Below are 19280 nucleotides of genomic sequence, written 5' to 3'. Positions count from 1 at the left end.
TGCTAAGTGGCTCCACCTAATGGTTTCTTTTCTCCAAACAGCACGTCCTTCTGTACTTCCTCGCTCGTCCCAGTACTGCTCTGCTCCCGCTACACGTGCCCTTTCCCTTATTTCTATCTGGTGAACAACTTTTCATCTTTGAGAACCAGCTCAAATGGAACGTCCTCTGGAGGCCCCCGGCCTCTCCCCAACCTCCCAAAGGGAGTGATTTTCGCTGTGCTCCATGGCCATTTGCAGTGTTCAGAGCACTTCTGTGTCTCGTGGTCATCTCTTTGAGTATCTGTGTTCACCATGAGACCATGAGCTCCTTGGGGGCAGGCAGTGGGTCTTATTTATGTCTGTAATTCTCAGTGCCCAGCCCTGTGCTTGGCACCCAGTAGGTGCTCTGAGGGTTGAGGCCCTTCAGGAGTGAACAGTTTTGGAGAGCTTCGTCGAAAAGATGGCCACAGAGAGGCCTTGCAGAATGAGTATATAACAGTGTCCCATGTGGAAGCTCCCTAGGGACAGGGATGCTGTCTTTTGTGTCTCTGTAATTGATACACCACCTGGCACAGAGGAAGCATCTAGTATCCATTCAGTGGATGAGTGGATAAAGTTCTTCCAGAAAAGTCTTCATGGAGGAGGTGGGGTTTGGAGGGATCTTTGAAGGAAGCTAAGGAAGGGGTTTGGGGGTCCAGGAGAAACGAATATGAAATGAGCGAGAGTGGCCGGAGCAGTGAAGAGTTCCCCAGAGGGGGAGCGAGCAGGACAGACGGAATCGAGGGGGTCGGGGAATCCAGTGTGGTCTGGAGCAGGAGCCCTGGCACCTAGTAAGGCCGTGATGGACCAGACCAGCAAGAAGTGGTCACCTTCACCGGGCGCAGCTGGGGACTTCCTGTGCTGGTGCACGCGCAGGAGCACTGCCCTCGGCAGGTGGCATCTGTGCCAGGCCCGTGAGGAGACGGAGGAGGAGAGCAGGTCTCCTGGTGTCCAGGACTAAGGTCTGAGAAGCCACAACAGGATGGAGCTGCTGCTCGCCGGGGTTGGGAAGGAAAGAGGAAAATGGCCCTGTGAGGTGACTGCAAGTCTGGCAGACATTCCCAGCCCTTCCAAGGAGGAAGCGGAAAGTAAATTCATAATGAATGAGGCCTTTCAAGCTTCTGTCCAGCTCCTCCGGTCTTTATCACAAGAAAGGTTGTCTGGGATCTGAAAACCAAAATGGGTCTCTGTCCCACGCACCAGGCAGGGGTGTTTTCTCCACGAGTAGGCCAGCAGCAGAAGCAGACAGTCTTGCTGGGGGGCCCATGCTGCCAACCCAGGGACACATCTACAAACCCGATGGGCAGAGGGGGAGGAACGTGGTATATACTCTTATTTGCAGTCAGCTGAACCTCAGGAGTACCTCCTATTTGCCAGGCTCTGCCAGGGGCACTCACATATCCACTGTGCCTGAGTTCTTTACTGCCACCCTGACAGGCAGATGTCACAGCTCTGCTTTAGAGCTGAGAACACCAAGGCTCTGAGAAGGACTCACCCAAGACCACCCAGTGGGCAAACAGGGGCATACTGCAAAATGCTGTCTGTCATTCCAGAAAACTCCACGGCCAGCGTGAGTGAGGCAGAGAGGAAGGCCCAAGTATACTACCATGCGTGTATGAACGAAACCAGGATCGAGGCACTCAGGGCCAAGCCCCTGATGGAGGTGATTGAGAAGGTGAGTCCCTTGGCAGACTGTCCTGGCCTCCTCTGCCTGAGCCGCCTGCCTGCCCATCTGGCCTCCACCCCAGCTTTTAGGTGACCCCGGGCCTGGCCACCTCACTCCTCCAGCCTCAGCCTCACTCCTCCAGCCAGCACGCCCAGCGGGGCTGTGGGGGGGCCTGCGGGGGGTGTGTGTGTGTGTGTGTGTGTGTGTGTGTGTGTGTGTGTGTGTGTGTGTGTGTGTGTGTGTGTGTGTGTGTGTGTGTGTGTGTGTGTGTGTGTGTGTGTGTGTGTGTGTGTGTGTGTGTGTGTGTGTGTGTGTGTGTGTGTGTGTGTGTGTGTCGCGCGCGCACACACACCTCTCTGTGTGGGTAGGGATGTCTGTGCAGACATTTGTGTGGGGGGGTGTGTCGGCATCTGTTGTGGATGTCAGTCATCTGTATGTGTGTGTCTGTGTGCATCTGTGTGGGGGACGAGGGCTGTATTTACGGGAAAAATATTCCTCTATGTTGCTGCTTCCTTTTCCTCAGAGGGTGTGTTTGTGTGGGTGGAGGGGTGCAGGCATGTTCCAGAAAGACCAGCAGAGCATCTTGGATGAATAACAGAGCCCTCCTGGGGGAAGCGGGGGCATTCTGGCCCACCCCGCCCCCACCTTACTCCTGAGCAGGGGAAGGATCTTTCTTCTGAGCACTAGCCAGCTGGTCTTGGGTGGACTCTGAGGGGGCCTGTCCCAGGCCGCCTTACACAGGAGGTGGCTGTAGGTGTTTTCTGGCTGCCTGTGCATATTTGAGGACCCTGCCTCCTAGCTCAGCTCAGGGAGTCACAGCAGGGTTGGTGGCTGCAGGCACTGAGGACTGTACCCAGTCTGGCACAGGACCCATGTGCCAATGTGTGCTAAGCAAAGAAGGACAGAGGAGATTGGGAAAAAAAATGCCAACTTTTAGAGAGACTAACGTAGACCATAGCTTATCAACCTTTTAAAAATATGGAGCCTTTTTCTTCCATAGGCACAATTGAATTTGTTTTAATAGGAATGACATCCACACAATTCAATATACAAAAAGTAAACAGTATACAGGGAAAAGTCTTCATATTCCCATCCTAGTGACCCAGGGAGCAGCTGCCACGTGGATTCGTGTCTCACTTGTCTAGGATAAGTCTGCTCCGTTTGTGGGTCTCCGGGTCATGGATCAGAAACCCCCAAAGAAGACAATCCCTTTCGTTTGCCGTTGAGGCTCAGAGAGGTCAGATGAGTGCTCCAGGGTCACAGAGCAAGTCGGCTGCAGAATCAGAATTCGCATGCAGGTCTCCCTGCCGCCTCATCACCTCCCCGTCCACTCTCCCTCCCCACAGCTCGGGGGCTGGAACATCACAGGTCCCTGGGCCAAGGACAACTTCCAGGACACCCTGCAGGTGGTCACCGCCCACTACCGCATCTCGCCCTTCTTCTCTGTCTATGTCAGTGCCGACTCCAAGAACTCCAATAGCAACGTGATCCAGGTGAGCTGGCCCGAAACCCCAGGAAGAGGAAGGGGCATGACCTCTTCCTGTTTTGAGTTTAGCAAGTGCTGGGATGGGGAAGACTTGCTCTGGGGTTGGGGTGTGGCAGGCTTCTGGTTTCTGAGCCTGGGTTATTTCTGGAGTCTCTGGTGAGAATTTTACAAGCAAGAAACCATGAAAGGGCAGGCTGCCACCCCTGGGTAGGTGGGTCACTGCACCACAAATGAATCTTCAGGTTCTGATTGGTCATTGTGGGCCCCAGGAGTGATGTCAGCTCCTGGGCACAGCTGGAGCCACTTCCTAGTTCCCTGCAGCCTCTGTGGCTCTGTTTGGAATGGTTTGAGTCCATCTCTCCCTGTGAGATCCTGCCCACACTGAGGATCAGCACACCCAGGGGAGCCCAGGGGACGTTGGTCTGCCCCAACCTCAGTGCAGAAGCAAGAGACTCAGGCTGGTGGACATAAAGGCTGAGGTCCCAGCCCTTCTCTACCATCACTCACTGTGTGACCTTGAGCAAGTGTCTCAACCTCTCTGAGCTGCAATTTCCTTGTCAATCGAATGAACTATAACACCTACCCTAGGTATGTCAAGGTGTAGCTATAAGGCTCCAATAGTAGCTTTCAGGAATTGACCCTCCCCTACCTGGCTGGCACTTAGCAAGCTCTTTACTGTCACTATCTCTTAAATCCTCATTCTAGCTCTGAACGTTAGATATTATTTCCCTTATTTTCAGATGAGGAGCCCAAGGATCAGAAAGGTTAGGTAACTTGACGAAGGTTACGCAGCTTTGAGTGGCTCTTAACCACTTGGAAAGTTTTTGGTGAAATAGAGGTGCTTTGCTGAGGCAAGGAGGTGTTTAAAGAGGATGGTATCTCTGTCCAGCCCTTCAGAAGGTCCCAGAATCCCTGTGACTGACCATGTATATGGGCAGGAATGTATCTGTCCCATCTCTGGATGGGCCCATCAGTGTCTTCAGCTACCAGCTCATGTGCCTGCTAGGACCTGAGCTGGTCCTCTGATGCCAGGTGCCAGCTGTCCCCAGGGCAGGTAGAGGCTGTGCAGTGGTCACACATTGGTGCATGCATGGGAAACGGGGGATTCCCTCTCATTCCTGCCTCTCTCTCCAGGTGGACCAGTCTGGCCTGGGCTTACCTTCAAGAGACTATTACCTGAACAAAACTGAAAATGAGAAGGTGAGTGTGCCCCTTCAGAGATAGTGGCTCCCATCCCCAGCCCTCCCACCCCCAAGATGTTTCTTCCTCCTCAGTGTCCACCCCCACCACACCTACGCAGCTCTGTGATGCTAGAGGGACACAGAAATATCGACTTCCCTGATGAGTGACAGGCAGTCCCTGTCTACCCGCTTGTACGAAGCAAGCTCCTGCTGTGTGCTGGTTGCTGGGTACAGGGTGGCAAACAAGACCACCATGGTCCCTATCCCACAGGGCTTAAGGCCCCATTGGGGAGGCAGATGTCACTTAACTAACCTCCCAATCAGCTGCATAACCACCTGTTGTGGCAAGGGAAGGGTGAGCTGAGAAAGTGTAACGTGGGGACCTAATTCGGATCTGGGAACACAGTGGTAGAGGGCAGTTCAGAAAAGGTGCATTCAGAGAACAGAAATCCCTAGGACAAGCACTGAAAGACAGACATCGCCAGGACAGCAGGGACCAGCCCACGTGGGGGAACCTGTGCACCAAGGGAAGGCGTTTGGGCTTTATCCCCAGGGCTGTGGGGAACCAGTGAAGAGACGCAGCATCAAGATCGTTCTCGAAACTGTGATTCCAGCGGGTTACCTGGGTAAAGCGCACAGCCCCGACCCCCTACACTGGTCTGCAGCTGGCCCTGGCCCTCCCTGCCCTACCCTTGTCCAGTGGGCAGTGGGTGGCAGCCACTGACAGTTTGGGGGTGCCTGGCCCCACAGGTGCTGACTGGATACCTGAACTACATGGTGCAGCTGGGGAAGCTGCTGGGCGGCGGGGACGAGGACTCCATCCGGCCCCAGATGCAGCAGATCCTGGACTTTGAGACGGCGCTGGCCAACATCACCATCCCCCAGGAGAAGCGCCGGGATGAGGAGCTCATCTACCACAAAGTGTCAGCGGCCGAGCTGCAGGTAACTTGAGCGCCAGCTGCCACATGGGCTGGGACAACCACTAGGCTTCAGACATAGCGCACACTGGGCTGAGCACTTTTTTACACCCACTTCATCAAATCCTTGAAACAAGCTTATGAAGGAGAGATGGTTGTTATTCCCAGTTTACAGATGGAAAAACTGAGGCTCAGAGAGGTAAGTTACCTGCCGTACAGCTGGGAGGTGACTCCAAAGCTGGGCTCTTGCCCTATACCCGGCTGCTTTTCTGTGACAGCATTTACCTGGAGACTCTTCAGTCATGACAATAATAGTTCACATTGATAGGGCATTTCCAGCCAGCTGCCCTTTAGGTCCCGGAGAAGTTGGCATCAGGGTAAGTGGTGCCAAGGGGGTTGTTATGGAGATCAGCAGCCTGTGTTGGGCACCATCTGGCGCTGTTTTTCTGCTCTGAGGCCAGGAGGTCGAGGGAGATGCTATTTGTGCAGTGTAATTCGGCTTGCTCCAGCTGCCCAGTTCTCAGCACAAGAGGGGCCCCAGCAGTCCCACAGTGGCCATGATGTCCACGGTCTGTGCCAAGGGTGGCGGCACAGGCACAGCAGCCCTGAGCTCATCAGCCCAGCGTGGTTCCCACCTTCTACCCCGACACCTATCATCATTGCTTTTCCTCCCTTCCAAGCGAAAAAAGAAAGGCCCTTCCTCCCTCTCAGCCGCACAGCTGTCGAGGTGGGGAGGACCTTAGCAAGGGCGGCAGCCTGGACCAGTGCAAGCCCTGGGCTTAAGTCAGAAGACTGCTCCGGCCCAGCTCTGCCACGAGCTGTGTGACCTTGGGCAAGTCTCATAACCCACCTCTTTCCGCCTTGGTTTCCTTCCTTGTAAAATAGGGCTTTGCTCGTCCACTCGTACATGCCATGTGCCAGAGCACAGACACATGAGACCAGCCCCTGCCCTCACAAAGGATTGTGGTTCTTAAGTTGAAGCCACTGAGTCTTTTCAGAATATGTCTAACATTGAAAGAAGCCCTGGACCCCCTGAAGCCTGGGGTCCTGGGTCAGAATCTCTGCCTAGCCTGGCCATGGAGTTGCAAGAGGATAAGATGAGTCAAAGGATTAGATTTCATTTTGTAAACTGATATGCACAATACAAGCATAACATATTACAGTCATTATTATTATTTCTTTGTTATTGGCAATGTCATCTTGGTCCCTAGCACCAAACCAATTTGATTCATTCCACCCTGGGACTGAGAATGTCCTGGTCCCTGGTACCTGGAAATTTGGGTTTTCTTCCTGTATTCCAGGTGATTCAGGGCAAGGTGTTCTAGGCTTCACAGTGTGGTTCCAGGCTAGCCCTGCTCAAGTGCAGATTGGTTCCAGGCTAGCCCTCAGCAGAGTCCTAATTTAGAGCCGTGAATCAGACCTCCTTCCATGCTTTTTGCTGGGGACCTGAGGACATTGCCATTCCTTTCTAGAACCTTCCACAAACAGCTTGGGGGCTGTTTGGGACTGAGCCCCATCCTCTGCCCTCATTTTTCCAGCTGAGATAAAGCCCAGAAGCATCCTTCTCTTTCCTCCCACTTTTCAAGCCTACTTGACCTGGCTGGTTGGTGACCAGCAGTACTCTTTGGCTGCAGGTGTGGAAAACAGAGCTCATCAGTGCATCCCAGAGGGTTTGAGTCACAAGCAGAATATCCCGGTCAATTAAAACAGCCATCCCCATCCCCTTAGATGGATCTAAGCACATGTGTTTAAGTTGAGTTCACTAAAGCAACAGAGACGGAAAATGTGAAAATCCTCATATTTAACACACATCTCCCTATCTCAGAGTTGTGGGTATTTGCCTGCAGAAAACACCTGCTCTTCCTAAAGGGACAGATTTGTGTTGAGTACATAGGGATTTCTCATCATCTGATCAGAGAGTTCCAGTCACCTGCAGTTCACAAAGCTTTGTTACCTTATCAATTTTCCCAGGGTCTTTGCCACCAGGTCATGCAGCCAGGTGGCTCTAATTGTTGAGCCCTATTTGAAGATCTCACAAGCACACCTCCAAATTTTGTAGCCATAGAAATGTTAAGGATTAGCCTCAGAGATTACGTGCCTGAAGGTCTCCTGCCAGGAAGAGAAGGCAGAGAGGACAAGCCAGGGAGAAGGAAAACTCACGAGTTGTTGAGCAAGCTGGTCTAAGAGTCACAGAGCAGTCAAGTCTGGGAGGAGAGACTGTCGTTCCCATTTTACAGAAAGGATAGAAAATGGCTCGAGGTCCCAGAGCTGGTTCCTGCTGGGTACTCGGATCCAGGTCTGCTCACTCCCAGCCCAGGGCTCTTCCTGGCTCATCTTGCTGCCAAGCAGGCAGGATGTGCTGGAGCCTGCTGCACACGTCTCTTCCAACAGTGTGGGTAGTTTGCAATCTGTCATGATGGGAATAGTTAGCACAAATAACACAAATCAAACCCCACCAAGAGCAGGTTGTTAACTGCTTACCAGCACACCACTGCCTTCTGGAGCTGCCTTCACAGTCTCTTGTCCTTTGATGTCCTTGTTCCCAACAGCCGAGCTGCCCTTTTAAACCCCGAGAGATGAGTGAGCCTAGGTTTAGACCTGCACAGTCACTAGTGAACTCTGTGATCTCAAGAAAGTCACCTTACCTCATCTGCACCATCAAATGAGTTAAGTGGGGAGGTTGTGGCTGCCTCCCTCACTGAGGGCATCATAGGTATTAATCAACAGGTGATAGATGGATCTTATGTTGTAGATTGGTTTTATGTCATTGACCGATTTTCCTGTATGAAGGCCATTTACAATGTATCTTTGTCTTCCTTTGTTTCACATTGTCACTTTTTCAGGGGAACAGAGAACAGAATTTGGAATTGGCCAGACCTGAGGCCACTCTTTGGGGACCCTGAGCAATGATTGTAAGGCTGACTTTGATGGATTGCTTGCTAAAGGCCAGGCACACCTATCTAAGTGAATGACATGCACAGGCATTTTTGCTATAACACAGTATTTGTAGTCTTGAAAAACCTTGTATTGTGTAAAACTGTACTCTAAAAATAACATGGAGAAGATAGGACAAGCACAGACCATCCAAAAGTTATGCAACTGTGTTTGAAGACATTATGCTAAGTGAAATAAGCCAGTCACAAAAGGACAAATACTGTATGATTTCACTTATATGTGTAGTAAGTAAGAGCTGGGATACACACCCATGCAGTTTGGCTCCCAATGCTACAGGCTTAGCTGTGACAGGCCTGTCCGAGTCTCAGTCTCTTCATCGATGAACTGGGGATAATAGTACCTACTGCTTGGCCAGTGAGGACCAGGTGGGAGAATACGTGTGAATCACTGCAGTGGCACCTGGCAACGGGAGGGGCTTGATGAGCAGTGGCTGCTGCTGCCTCTTAGTCCATCCTAAGTGTTGGGGTTTGGCTCCTACAGCATCTCTGACAAAAGTCAGCCAGCCTCTGATTGACGATCTGCGCAGTGCAGACAGCTCCAAGCGCTTTCCTTTGTCAGAGGGTAGAAGGAGCAGTGACGCCTTCTTCAGAATGCCCCAGAGACCTGGGCTTCAAGGAGAAGCAGCCCAGCCAGCGTCACGCTGTCCTCTTCCCTTGCAGACCTTGGCACCCGCCATCAACTGGTTGCCCTTTCTCAACACCATCTTCTACCCCGTGGAGATCAATGAATCCGAGCCTATTGTCGTCTATGACAAAGAGTACCTGGAGCAGGTCTCCACTCTCATCAACAAAACTGACAAATGGTAAAGAGACACCCTGCAGCCTGGACAGGCCTCTCTCCTCAGGCAGGATGGGCAGGGGCGGGGGTGACAGACTGATGCAGGAGAGTGGGCCCTGGGGTGGGCTTTTATGAGAGGCACCTGGGGCTTCCTGGTTGCAGACGCAGGTTCAAATCCCAGCTCCTCTCCCTGCCAGCTCTCGGCCTTGGGCAGTTTTCTTGTCCTTTCTCAGGCTCTTTTGCCTTATCCACAGATAGCACCTACCACGTGAGAGGTATTGTCAGCATCAAATGAAATAATCCACGTGAAGCGTTTTAATGACTGATATGTAATGGGACTCTGTAAGTGTTAGCTGTTATTTTCAGTTCATATTTATGATATTTTAAAAATTTTAATGAGGGCCAGCCCGTGGCTCACTCGGTAGAGTGTGGTGCTGACAACACCAAGCCAAGGGTTATGATCCCCTTACCGGTCATCTTTTTAAAAAAAAAATATTAATAATAATAAAAATTTTAATGACTTATAGAAATGTCGAAAACTACAGAAAAAATAGAAAAAAAAATTATATTACCCAGAACGCTACTGTTGATCTTCTGGGATGTGTGGCATGTTTGTGTGTGTGCATATGTAGAGAGAGAAGGTATGGGAGAGAGGTGGGGAGAGAAGGTGAGGGAGGGAGGGAGAGAGGAGTGGGTTTTCTAATACATGATTCTTTTTTCCCCATCACTGTGACCAGATGATGTGTGGTCTGCTTTTCCCTTGACCTTTGTCACAAGCGTTTCCCCCATGTCATCCCAAACCCTCTGGAAGCATCATTTTTCACGTTTGCATAGTATTCCATTGAGTGCGAATATTATTTACTTAACACCCCCCCCCCCCCCCCCCCCCGTTGTCACGTGTAGGCTAGATGTTCACTGTTGTGAATCCCTTTGTGCTAAGGCAACTTCTTTGCAAAGGTAACAACAGCCACAGTTAAGTTCCCTGCACCCTGGGGGTAGGGCAGTGGCAGCTGTCATTCATGAAACCCTGGCCTAGCTGGCCAGAGCTTCCTTCTCTGCCCCTCCCATTCTCAGGCACCCTTTCCCCCTCTCTGGCCTCCTGGCTGGGACATCTCCAAGCTGGGTAAATGGTAACCTCCTCCCCACACCAGCCCCATACACCATCCGGGATGAGTCTCCATGCTGCTACTTCCAGCTTCCAGACACAGGCAGTTAAGCAGCAGCATTTACAGAGCACCTGTGGTGTACCCATGATTGCACTAGGCATTGAGGGCTTTTCTTTGGTAGAATCCAGGCTTTACCCTTGAAACGCTTCTGTTGCATGTGCTTAGAGAGCACTAATCAACCAAACCGGGCCAGCTGGGAAGGAGCCTGGGCTCAGAAGGCCAGGTCTGAGAGCCCCCTGGGGGTCAGCGGGGTGACGCTTCCAGCCCGGGGCATTTCTGAGCCTGTCTGGCCTCCTCTTCCCCCAGCCTGCTCAACAACTACATGATCTGGAACCTAGTGCGGAAGACAAGTTCCTTCCTCGACCAGCGCTTTCAGGACGCAGACGAGAAGTTCATGGAAGTCATGTATGGGACCAAGAAGGTGAGCCTGTTACTCATACACCTGCTGAGCACCTGCTGTGTGCCAGGCTCTGGGTTGGAGGCCGGTGTGACCACGGTAGCCTCCCAGGGCCGTGGAACTTTTGAGGGAAGCAGACAATAGGACGAGAATGAAGAGGACCACTAAGGGGTTTGCCCAGGTGTCTGTGCGAGCACAGGAGGGGATGTAAGCCAGCCAGGGGTGGGCAGAAGCTTCCAGAAGGAAGTGATTATGCTGAGTTAAAGGGTAAAGAGAGGTCCTAGCAACTTAGCTAATTAACAGGAAAAGGTAGTTCTCTCTTCCAATTCCTTGATGGTGATGCTGATAAATACTTGCCTGGTGTAAATGCTTCTCGTGATCCTCACAACCCCTGTGCAGTGTGTACTGTTTTTATCCTCCCTTTGCACAGGGAACCCTAATAACACCTCTTCTCCCCCAGAAACATGAAACACGTAGAACGGTACCTGGCTCCTGGTAAGTACTACACAGGTAGTCACTGCTACTGTGATCCCCAGATTCCAGTCTGGGGACACTCCAGACCAGAGCCAGGCCCCTGGCTCCACCCTCCTTTAAATGCCCCATCATGACCCCTCAGGGTCCATTCTTTCAGAGGCTCCAGGGCCCTCCTCCTGGGAAATCCACCCCTTGTGGAAAGCTCCCCAGCTATTTCCGCTTCTCCCCAAGGAAGTGGCTGTCACCCTCCCATTTGTGCGCCCGACGAGCAGTTGCTCATTAAACTCCTGCTGCCCTGTGCTAGGCTGTGAGCCCAGTGTGGCAATACTGAGACCGGTGAGGTGGGGTCTGTGCCCCAGGAGCCCATGACTGCTGAAGGACATCATAGAAGCTGCGCAGTCCTCACGTGTGCCCATGGGTTATACCAAGCCAGGGCCCCAGAGGGTGCCTCAGCTACAGAGCAGTAGAGGCTTTGCCAAGCCTGCCAGGCTCACCCTGCCCCCACCCAGCAGACCCCAGCAGGCCCTCCCCAGAGACCAGGCAGAGCTGACTCCAGCTGGACCTGCCCCCACAGCCCCTCCCAGAGTCCAGGGGAGCAGGTGGCTCCAGATAAGGATTGGCAGAGAATGGCAGGATGTGGGCTTCTGCCTCCGGCCCTGGAGTTCATCCTGGGATAAGTTCTTCCTTTCTCTCCCATCCTCATCTACACCCACCTCTGGCAGGAAGGGGCGTGAGGGAGAGAGTGGCTGGGGACAGGGTGTGCTTCTGACCGGAGGAGCTTCCGAGGACACTACTGGGCCTCAGCCATGAGAGCCACCCTGCCCTGTGGGGAAGGACAAGGGGGTGTGGTGGGTTGGCTGCCCCACCTGGCTGAACTACCTTCCTGTTCCACCTGTACCTACCTTGGACTGGCCCTGGGTTACAAATGTGACCAGAGCCTAGATTCTGTTCCCTGCAGCACTTGGTCCTGATCAGACCCTCCCTGACCAGGACCCAGGATGATGGCTCTGTGAGCACTCACCTGCACCATCTCTTACCTCCTGGATTACAGATGAGGAAACTGAGGCTCAGGGAGGTAAAGGGACTTTCCTAAGTCACCCAGCGGGGAAGCAGCCAGGCTCAAAATCAAACCCAGATCTGGGTGACTACAACTTTTAGGCACTTTCAGCTACTCACTAATAGTAATGATAAAACCAAAGATATTATTGGATATTTACCTTTTGTAGGCATTATTTCACCAGGCTCCTACAACAGCTCTGTGTGTTAGGAACTATTATTATCTGCCATCCTACAGATGGGGAAACTGAGGCTCAATGAGGGGGAGGGACTTACTCAAAGTTGCCCATACGTGGAGAGGGCGTGCTCAAACACGGCACATCAGATTCTACTGCCTGTACCCCTCTGCCCTGCCCCACTCAGCCTCTGCTCTGCAGGAACCGAAAGTTAAAATTGAGCTTCCCTGAGGTTGCCAGGGCCTGGGCGGGGGATGAGGAATTATTGTTTAATGAGTATAGACTTTCAGATTTGCAAGATGAAAAAGTTTTGGAGATCGTTTGCACAACAGTGTGAATAAACTGGACACCACTGAACTGTACACTTAAAAATGGTTAAGATGGTAACTTTTATGGCATGTGTATTTTACTTCAATTAAAGTTAAAATTAATCAGTTAATAGAATGAGCTTCCCTGGGCTAGGTTCAAAGTGCAGAGCCAGTGGAGCACGGAGAAGCCATGGCAAGTGGGAACCCTGAGGCAGGAGGCTCTGAGCCAGGGGTCTCTGGATGCCCCAGGCCTGGGGACAGTGTGGGGTGGGGGACGGGGTGGAAGATGTTTCTTATTCTCCAGCCCCCCCACCTCCCGTGGCTGCTCCTGGGCCCGGGCCAGGTCCATCCTGCTTATGTCCAGGAAAACTCAAAGCCATGTCCTAGCTGTGTGACCTTGGGTAGTCCTTGTACCTCTCTGAGCCTCAGTTTTCTCATCTGCAATTTGGGGTGATTCCTGACCTCATCTCCCAGGACCCTTGTGAGTGGCCTCCATTTGGGAAAACACTTGTAATGTAAAGCCACGTAGAGCATACAGTTGTTCAGCCTTGGTAGGGAGGGAGCGTGAGGAAACGGCACAGAATTTGGGGTCAGAAGATATGAGCTGGAAACGCTTCTAACCACACAATCTTGGACAAACTGCTTAATTGGGGCAGGGGCTTAGCCTTCCCATCTGGTAAAAGGGGTAACTAATCCCTGCCCTGCTTACCCGAGGGTTGTCTAGGATTACGTGAGGGGATCCCTGTAAAGTCTGTTCTAAAGGCTAAAGTGCTCCATGCCAGATGTGTCTCATCAGCTATGATTCATTTATGATTGGAGAGTTCTGGCAGCGGGAAGGAGCCCCTGCTGGTTCACCCTCTTCCCCTTCTCCTCGCTAGTGCTCCGTGTATTACAGTGGAGACGTTAAAAATAAGTCAGTAAGATACAGCCAGATCAGGGCGGAGCTGGCAGCTTCTCATCTTCCCCGACTCGGCTCATAGGTCACCTCCAGCCAGGATGAACCCTTCTTCCTGACTGTCAGGTCGACCTGACCCTTGCTCCTGTCAAAGTTCATTTTTCTCTTCATCCTACAGCAGTTCCAGGGACTTCATGACTCATAGGCAGTGAGTGTGGCCTCTTTGAGAGAAGACATTGGAGCCAGACTTTCTGGGTTCAAATCCCACCTCAGCCACTTGCCACTTTCTCCCTGAGTGATCTCTTTGGGCCAGTGATTTAACCTCTCTGTGCCTCGATTCTTTATCTGCAAAAAGGAACAAATGGGTATTATGAGGGTTATATGGCATAGGGCGTGGCACGTGGTACACGCTCACTGAACATGCACTGCTGTTACGGTCAGCAGTATTGTTACGTGTCTGTCTCTCCTACTGGAGGTTCTGGGCAACACATCTGAGTCCCTTGAGGGCAGGCCTACAGTTGACTCATCTCTAGACGAAGGTGAAACCCCGCACAGCCGTGGTGCAGAGAACCGCTCAGAGAGCGATGGACGTGTAGGTGAATGAACGCACGCGTGAGTGATCGGGTCTGTCCAGGGGGTGACCTGAGAAGACAACGAGGAGGAATCTTTCCCTGATTCAGCAGCCGCAGCCTGGCAGACTGTAGCCAGCAGTGGGCTTCACAGCTGAGGAGGGGGCTCAGGAGTGGGGAAGGAAAGGCCAAAGTCAGGCATGTAAGTGGGCACGTGGTTGGGAAAGCTAAAGAGAACTTGGGTGGTTAAACTTGGAGAAGATAGAGCATGCCTTTCTTCCATTCTTCCTCCTAATCTTCTTTCTTGTCTAGAAGAATTTTTCTTTAACTAATAAATTTTAACTAATTTTTTTAACAATAAGTTATGAAGTGTACATTAAGTGTACAGATCAGCGAGTTGTGACAAATGATGTCACCCATGTAACCACCACCCCAATCAAGGTGGAGAACATCTCCATCACCCATTTATCCAGCATCTCGTGAGCAGAAATTTCCCTCAGGCCCCTTCCCCATCAGCACCCCCTCCCCCCAGAGGTGGGTGCAGGTGGAATCACGCACCATACGCCTGGCCTCTGTTGTTCAGAACAGGTGTGCGGGGTCCATCCGTGCTCTTGTGTATATCCATAGCCCATTCCTTTTTGTTGCCAAGGAGTATGTTGCTGTACACAAATGCCACATTTTGTTTACCCATCTGTCTGTCGATGGGCGTTTGGGTGGTTTTCAGTTTATGGCTCTTGTGAAGCAGACTGTCCTGAGCACGGGTGGTTGTTACCACCTGCTCCTCGGGGTTAAGCGCACATTGGCTTCCTCTGCAGCCGATGTGCATGAGCAGGGCCACTGTGCACAGTCATACTCATGTCCACCAGGGAAGCCTGGGCGGGGGAGCAAGGGGGGCCGACACCAGCCCAGGCGCTCTCTGCCGAGCCATGTTCCTCCCAAGGGGCTGTGGTCACAGACTCCTGTGTCCAGCTTGTACAGAGGTGTGCTATGAACTAGTGGGGCTTGTGGCTGAGACCACAGAAGAACCAACGCATCGAAATCCTGGGGTATCACCTGTAGCTGTTTTCTTCCCAGGAGGCTTTAAATGGGGTTAGGGTCATGACCCACTGGGAAGCTTTTCCCATTGCTCAGCGTAGGCAGGTAACTTCCCAAGGTTCTTTGCCTTCCGGGAGGCAGGACGAGGCAGGGGCAGGTAGGGGTACAGGGAGTGGGGTCAGGCGTTCTGAGTTCCCGTCCTAGCACCACCCCTTACAGCTTGGGACCCTGGGCCAGAGACTGCCCCTTGCTGAGTTTCTGTCTCCTCATCTGTCATCAACCAACAATCCCTGCCTCCCTGCGTCATTTTAATAGCTCAGTGGGAGACCATGTGTGATGTCCCAAGCACAGAGCCTGGCACTCAGGAAACAGTAGGTGGTGACAGTGAGGGGCATTCCGTGGCCTCTTGGTCCAGTGCCCAAAATAACTTCCAGGTCAGGAAATGTCTCCCTGAAGTTCTGGAAAGAAGCACAGGCCCAGGTGGCACTACCTCCCGGACAGAAAGGGGAGGGGGAGGACTGGGGCCAAGTAACCGTTCCCACCTGCCTGTGTTTTCCAGACCTGTCTTCCTCGCTGGAAGTTTTGCGTGAGTGACACAGAAAACAACCTGGGCTTTGCCCTGGGCCCCATGTTCGTCAAAGCAACCTTCGCCGAGGACAGCAAGAACATAGTAAGTGCTTCCCCCGTGGACACAGGCCATGACCTCATGCCTGTCGCGGCCCCTCGTGGACTTGACCGCCTGCACTCTGGTCTGCTCCGGGCTCGCAGGCCCCAGGCTCCAGCCTTGCCTCAAGCTTCCATTTGCTCGAGGCTTGAGTGATGTGAGCTGTTGTAAGAGCTCCCATCCCCGAGTGCCAGGCCCGCACCTGTGTGACCTCCCCTGCAGGGTTATTACAGCCTCTCCACTTCCCGGGCTGTGAAGGACCCAGCTCTGGCCCGGAGGGTGACATTTGTCTTACTTTGTGGGTACCGGGTTTGTTCTAGACAAGCAGGGGGACATCGCAGCTACACACCACCATGGAGACAGCCGGGCCCAAGCGCAGATCCTGGCTTCATCACGTCCTGGTTGGGTGACTTGGGACAGTACTGTCAGCTCATCTGTAACATGGAGATGGGGGTGTCCCTCCCGCAGGGCGAGATTAAATGAGATACTACGTACAAAGAACACCTGACACAAAATAAGGGCTCGATAAATAGTAGCTGTTAGAGTATCGTTACAGTTTCTATTACTTGCAGTATTAATTATGTAGGTATTATCTGCAGTTGAGGGTTAGCAGACCGAGACTCAAATCTATCACAGGACTTGCCTGTGAGCATCTGAGACAACATGAGTCAGGGCATGTCGGCCATCGTCCCTCTGCCCTTGCTGCTGTGTGGCTCTGCCTTCTCCTTCTCTAGAATCTTCTACCTTCTGTCTTTGGCCTCCAGGTCTTCCTGTAACATTGTCACCCTCGAGAATGGCTGTTTATCTCCAGCCTGAGCATGGCATTTCTGGAACTGCTCCTCAGAACTGCAGTGCTCTAGATTTTAAAGGCCATTCCATCAAAGAGGAATCCTGTGGTGCAATAAGTCTAGGAGAGGCTACGTACTGTAGCCCTCTCTGAAAGGATGGCCATGCACATTACCGCCTTAAAGGCTCTGGAAATTCCCGCAGCAAAGAGACTTTTCCAACTTTCCCGAAGCTTGTCCATAAACGGAGCCTGTTTATGGAAGTCCAGTCTTGTCTTGTAGGGTGTCAGTGTTAGAAGTGCTGTTTGGAAAACATGGCTGTGGCTTCTTTTTTAGCCCAGCTCCTGAGGCTTTGAGCCAAACCTGAGTTTAGTCTCTGGCCCAGCATCGTCCTGCATGGGGCACGCGTTGCATTTAGGCGAGGCCAGATACCAGACCTTGCTGGTGTGGCGTGTGTCTCCTCAGGCCAGCGAAATAATCCTGGAGATCAAGAAGGCATTTGAGGAAAGCCTGAGCACCCTGCAGTGGATGGATGAGGACACCCGGAAGTCAGCCAAGGAAAAGGTGAGGCTGGCCGGGCACGTGAGGGGGTTGCTGAGGCTTCCAGCGCAGAGGCGGCAGCCACGGATAGAGGACGGTGGGTGAAGGACAGACTGGTTCTATCCAGTGAGCACCGCATGGCTGTCCCACCTTCAGGGGAGAACTGTCTAGCAGGATGGAGGGACGCCTTGTATTAGTCCATTTCTATAGCTTATAACCAAAATATCTGGAAGTGGGTAATTTGTAAAGAAACAACATTTACTGCTTATAGTTTCAGAGGCTGGGAAGTCCAAAGTCCAGAGAACACATCTGGTGAGGGCCTTGTTGGTGGCAACAGTGATGCAGGGTCTCACATGGCAGAAAATGGCAGAGCAGAGAGAGACTCTCCCATGCTGTCCTCTGAAAGCCCTCAGAACCACACCCATGAACTAGGGCGTGGCCCTTACAATCCAGTCACCTCCCCAAGGTCCTACCTTCCAATCGTCAAGACAGGGTTTCCCACCCTCTCAACACTGTCACTGTGGGGGCCAAGTTTCCAATACCTGGAACTTTGGGAGATGCAATTTAAGCTTCGGTGAGTTTGGGGGAGACATTCAATCAACAGCACACCCTTAAGCACGTGACTGCATGGATGACTGTATAAAACAAACCTTGCTGAGTGTGCGAGGGACGTGGCGTGTCTCACGGGGAGGGAGGAATCTGGTGCCGTCCAGTGGGGTGGGAGTCAGGGAAGGCTTCCCTTGGGGAAGTGACATTTAGGTAGAGACCCAAAGGATAAGTAGAAGTTAGGCAAAGCGGGGAACTTTCCAGAAAGAAAGCAAGCCCTGAGATGGGAGGAACCTGTCCTGTTTCCCCTTGGCCCAGACCCTGAGCCTGGCACCCACAGAGCAGGGGCCAGCCTGGCTGGCGTTGCTGGGCGCTCACTTCTGTCTGTTCTGTCCAGGCGGATGCCATCTACAACATGATAGGCTACCCCAATTTTATCATGGATCCCAAGGAGCTGGACAAAGTGTTCAATGACGTGAGTGGCCTTTACCCTCCCCCCTTGCATTCATTCCCGAATGCCCACTCGGGAAAGGGCCCAGGCAGGGCAGGATCCAGGTGGAATGCTGGGGGCAGCGTGGCTGTCGGGACATCACGAGATGATGTGTGGGGTTGGGGGCTGGGTCGGGCATTTCCTGCTTCTTTATCTCCTGGGTCATTCGGAGCCTCCATCAGGCAGTGCCTAGCAGTCAGTACCAGAACATGAGCTGTGTGCCCCACTGGCAATGGTCAGCTCCATTTACTGAGTGGGAAATGAGAAAAACAGATCCTAGAAGGTGCAGGGAGGATTGGTGGCCCTAAAACAGGTGGGGTAAAAAGTGGGGCCCTTCATACTGCTTCCTTCCTCCTTGGTCCTGCCCCCAGAGTTGCCTGAGGCCCTCCCCAGAGAAACTGAACCTCTGATTTTGACCTTGAAATGCTAATGAGAGAGAGGAAGCATAAATCCCAAGGGCATTTTGAAACCTAATTTGGGTGGCAAGTGTAGTTGCTGCGTCCCTGCTGGTGAGAACTTTTGGCAAATCACTCCTTTAAATTGGTGGTGCTTCTGCTGCAAATGATAAGGTTTTATGTCTTCTAGTGATTGAAATTTGTGAATTACAGGCATTTCTGAAGTTATAATAACTTCTCACCGTGGTTATATTTAAAACCTATGGATGTTAAAATTACTTCTGAGAATGTGAGACTCATTCTGCAGCCTTTTTCCTTGAGAATAGTTGAAGATCTCCAGGGTGTCCTGACACAGATCCAGGGGCTCCTGAAGGCAGCCCAGGCAGAGCCCACAGGACTTTTGTCCTGCCCCTGAAGGTCCAGCGTTTTACCAGAGCCCTGGTGATAAAGCCAGAAGGACCTGCGGTGGATCTAAGGGAAAACTTGGCACCTGTCAAGAGCTGAAAGGCCAGGCTGAGGGTTCTGGAGGGCGTGTGATAATGCCTGTCCCCTGACATTCCAGAGATAGTCTCCAGTTGGACTTGTTAGGTTTGCACTGTCCAGTATGTCCAATATATTAGCTATTAGCCACAGGTGGCTAATTAAAACTTAAATGAAGATTTAATTTAAAAGTCATACTAGCCACATTAGAAGTGCTCCACAGCCACCTGTGGCTGGTGTCTACAGTATTGGACAGCACAGGCATAGAACATGTCCATCATTGCAGGAAGTTCTACTGGCCAGC

The 19280-nt window shown here is 52.2% G+C and overlaps 1 protein-coding gene across 3 annotated transcripts in view; it reads left to right on the top strand.

Annotated features, from left to right (window-relative positions):
* The window catches only part of ECE1 (endothelin converting enzyme 1), a 95351-nt gene that overhangs the window by 65156 nt on the left and 10915 nt on the right, over positions 1-19280 (top strand). For all 3 annotated transcript variants that reach the window (XM_063104177.1, XM_063104178.1, XM_063104176.1), the window contains exons 5-13: positions 1572-1693; positions 3031-3177; positions 4305-4370; positions 5102-5293; positions 8883-9025; positions 10473-10587; positions 15636-15746; positions 16991-17089; positions 18009-18086. In XM_063104177.1, the coding sequence (XP_062960247.1) occupies positions 1572-1693; positions 3031-3177; positions 4305-4370; positions 5102-5293; positions 8883-9025; positions 10473-10587; positions 15636-15746; positions 16991-17089; positions 18009-18086 (1073 nt within the window). The remainder of the gene's footprint in view (positions 1-1571; positions 1694-3030; positions 3178-4304; positions 4371-5101; positions 5294-8882; positions 9026-10472; positions 10588-15635; positions 15747-16990; positions 17090-18008; positions 18087-19280) is intronic.

The sequence above is a fragment of the Cynocephalus volans genome, chromosome 8, assembly GCF_027409185.1.
Source record: "Cynocephalus volans isolate mCynVol1 chromosome 8, mCynVol1.pri, whole genome shotgun sequence".
NCBI classification, from domain to species: Eukaryota; Metazoa; Chordata; class Mammalia; order Dermoptera; family Cynocephalidae; genus Cynocephalus; species Cynocephalus volans.
Note: the sequence above shows the minus strand (reverse complement) of the source record. Positions and strands in the feature narration are given on the sequence as shown.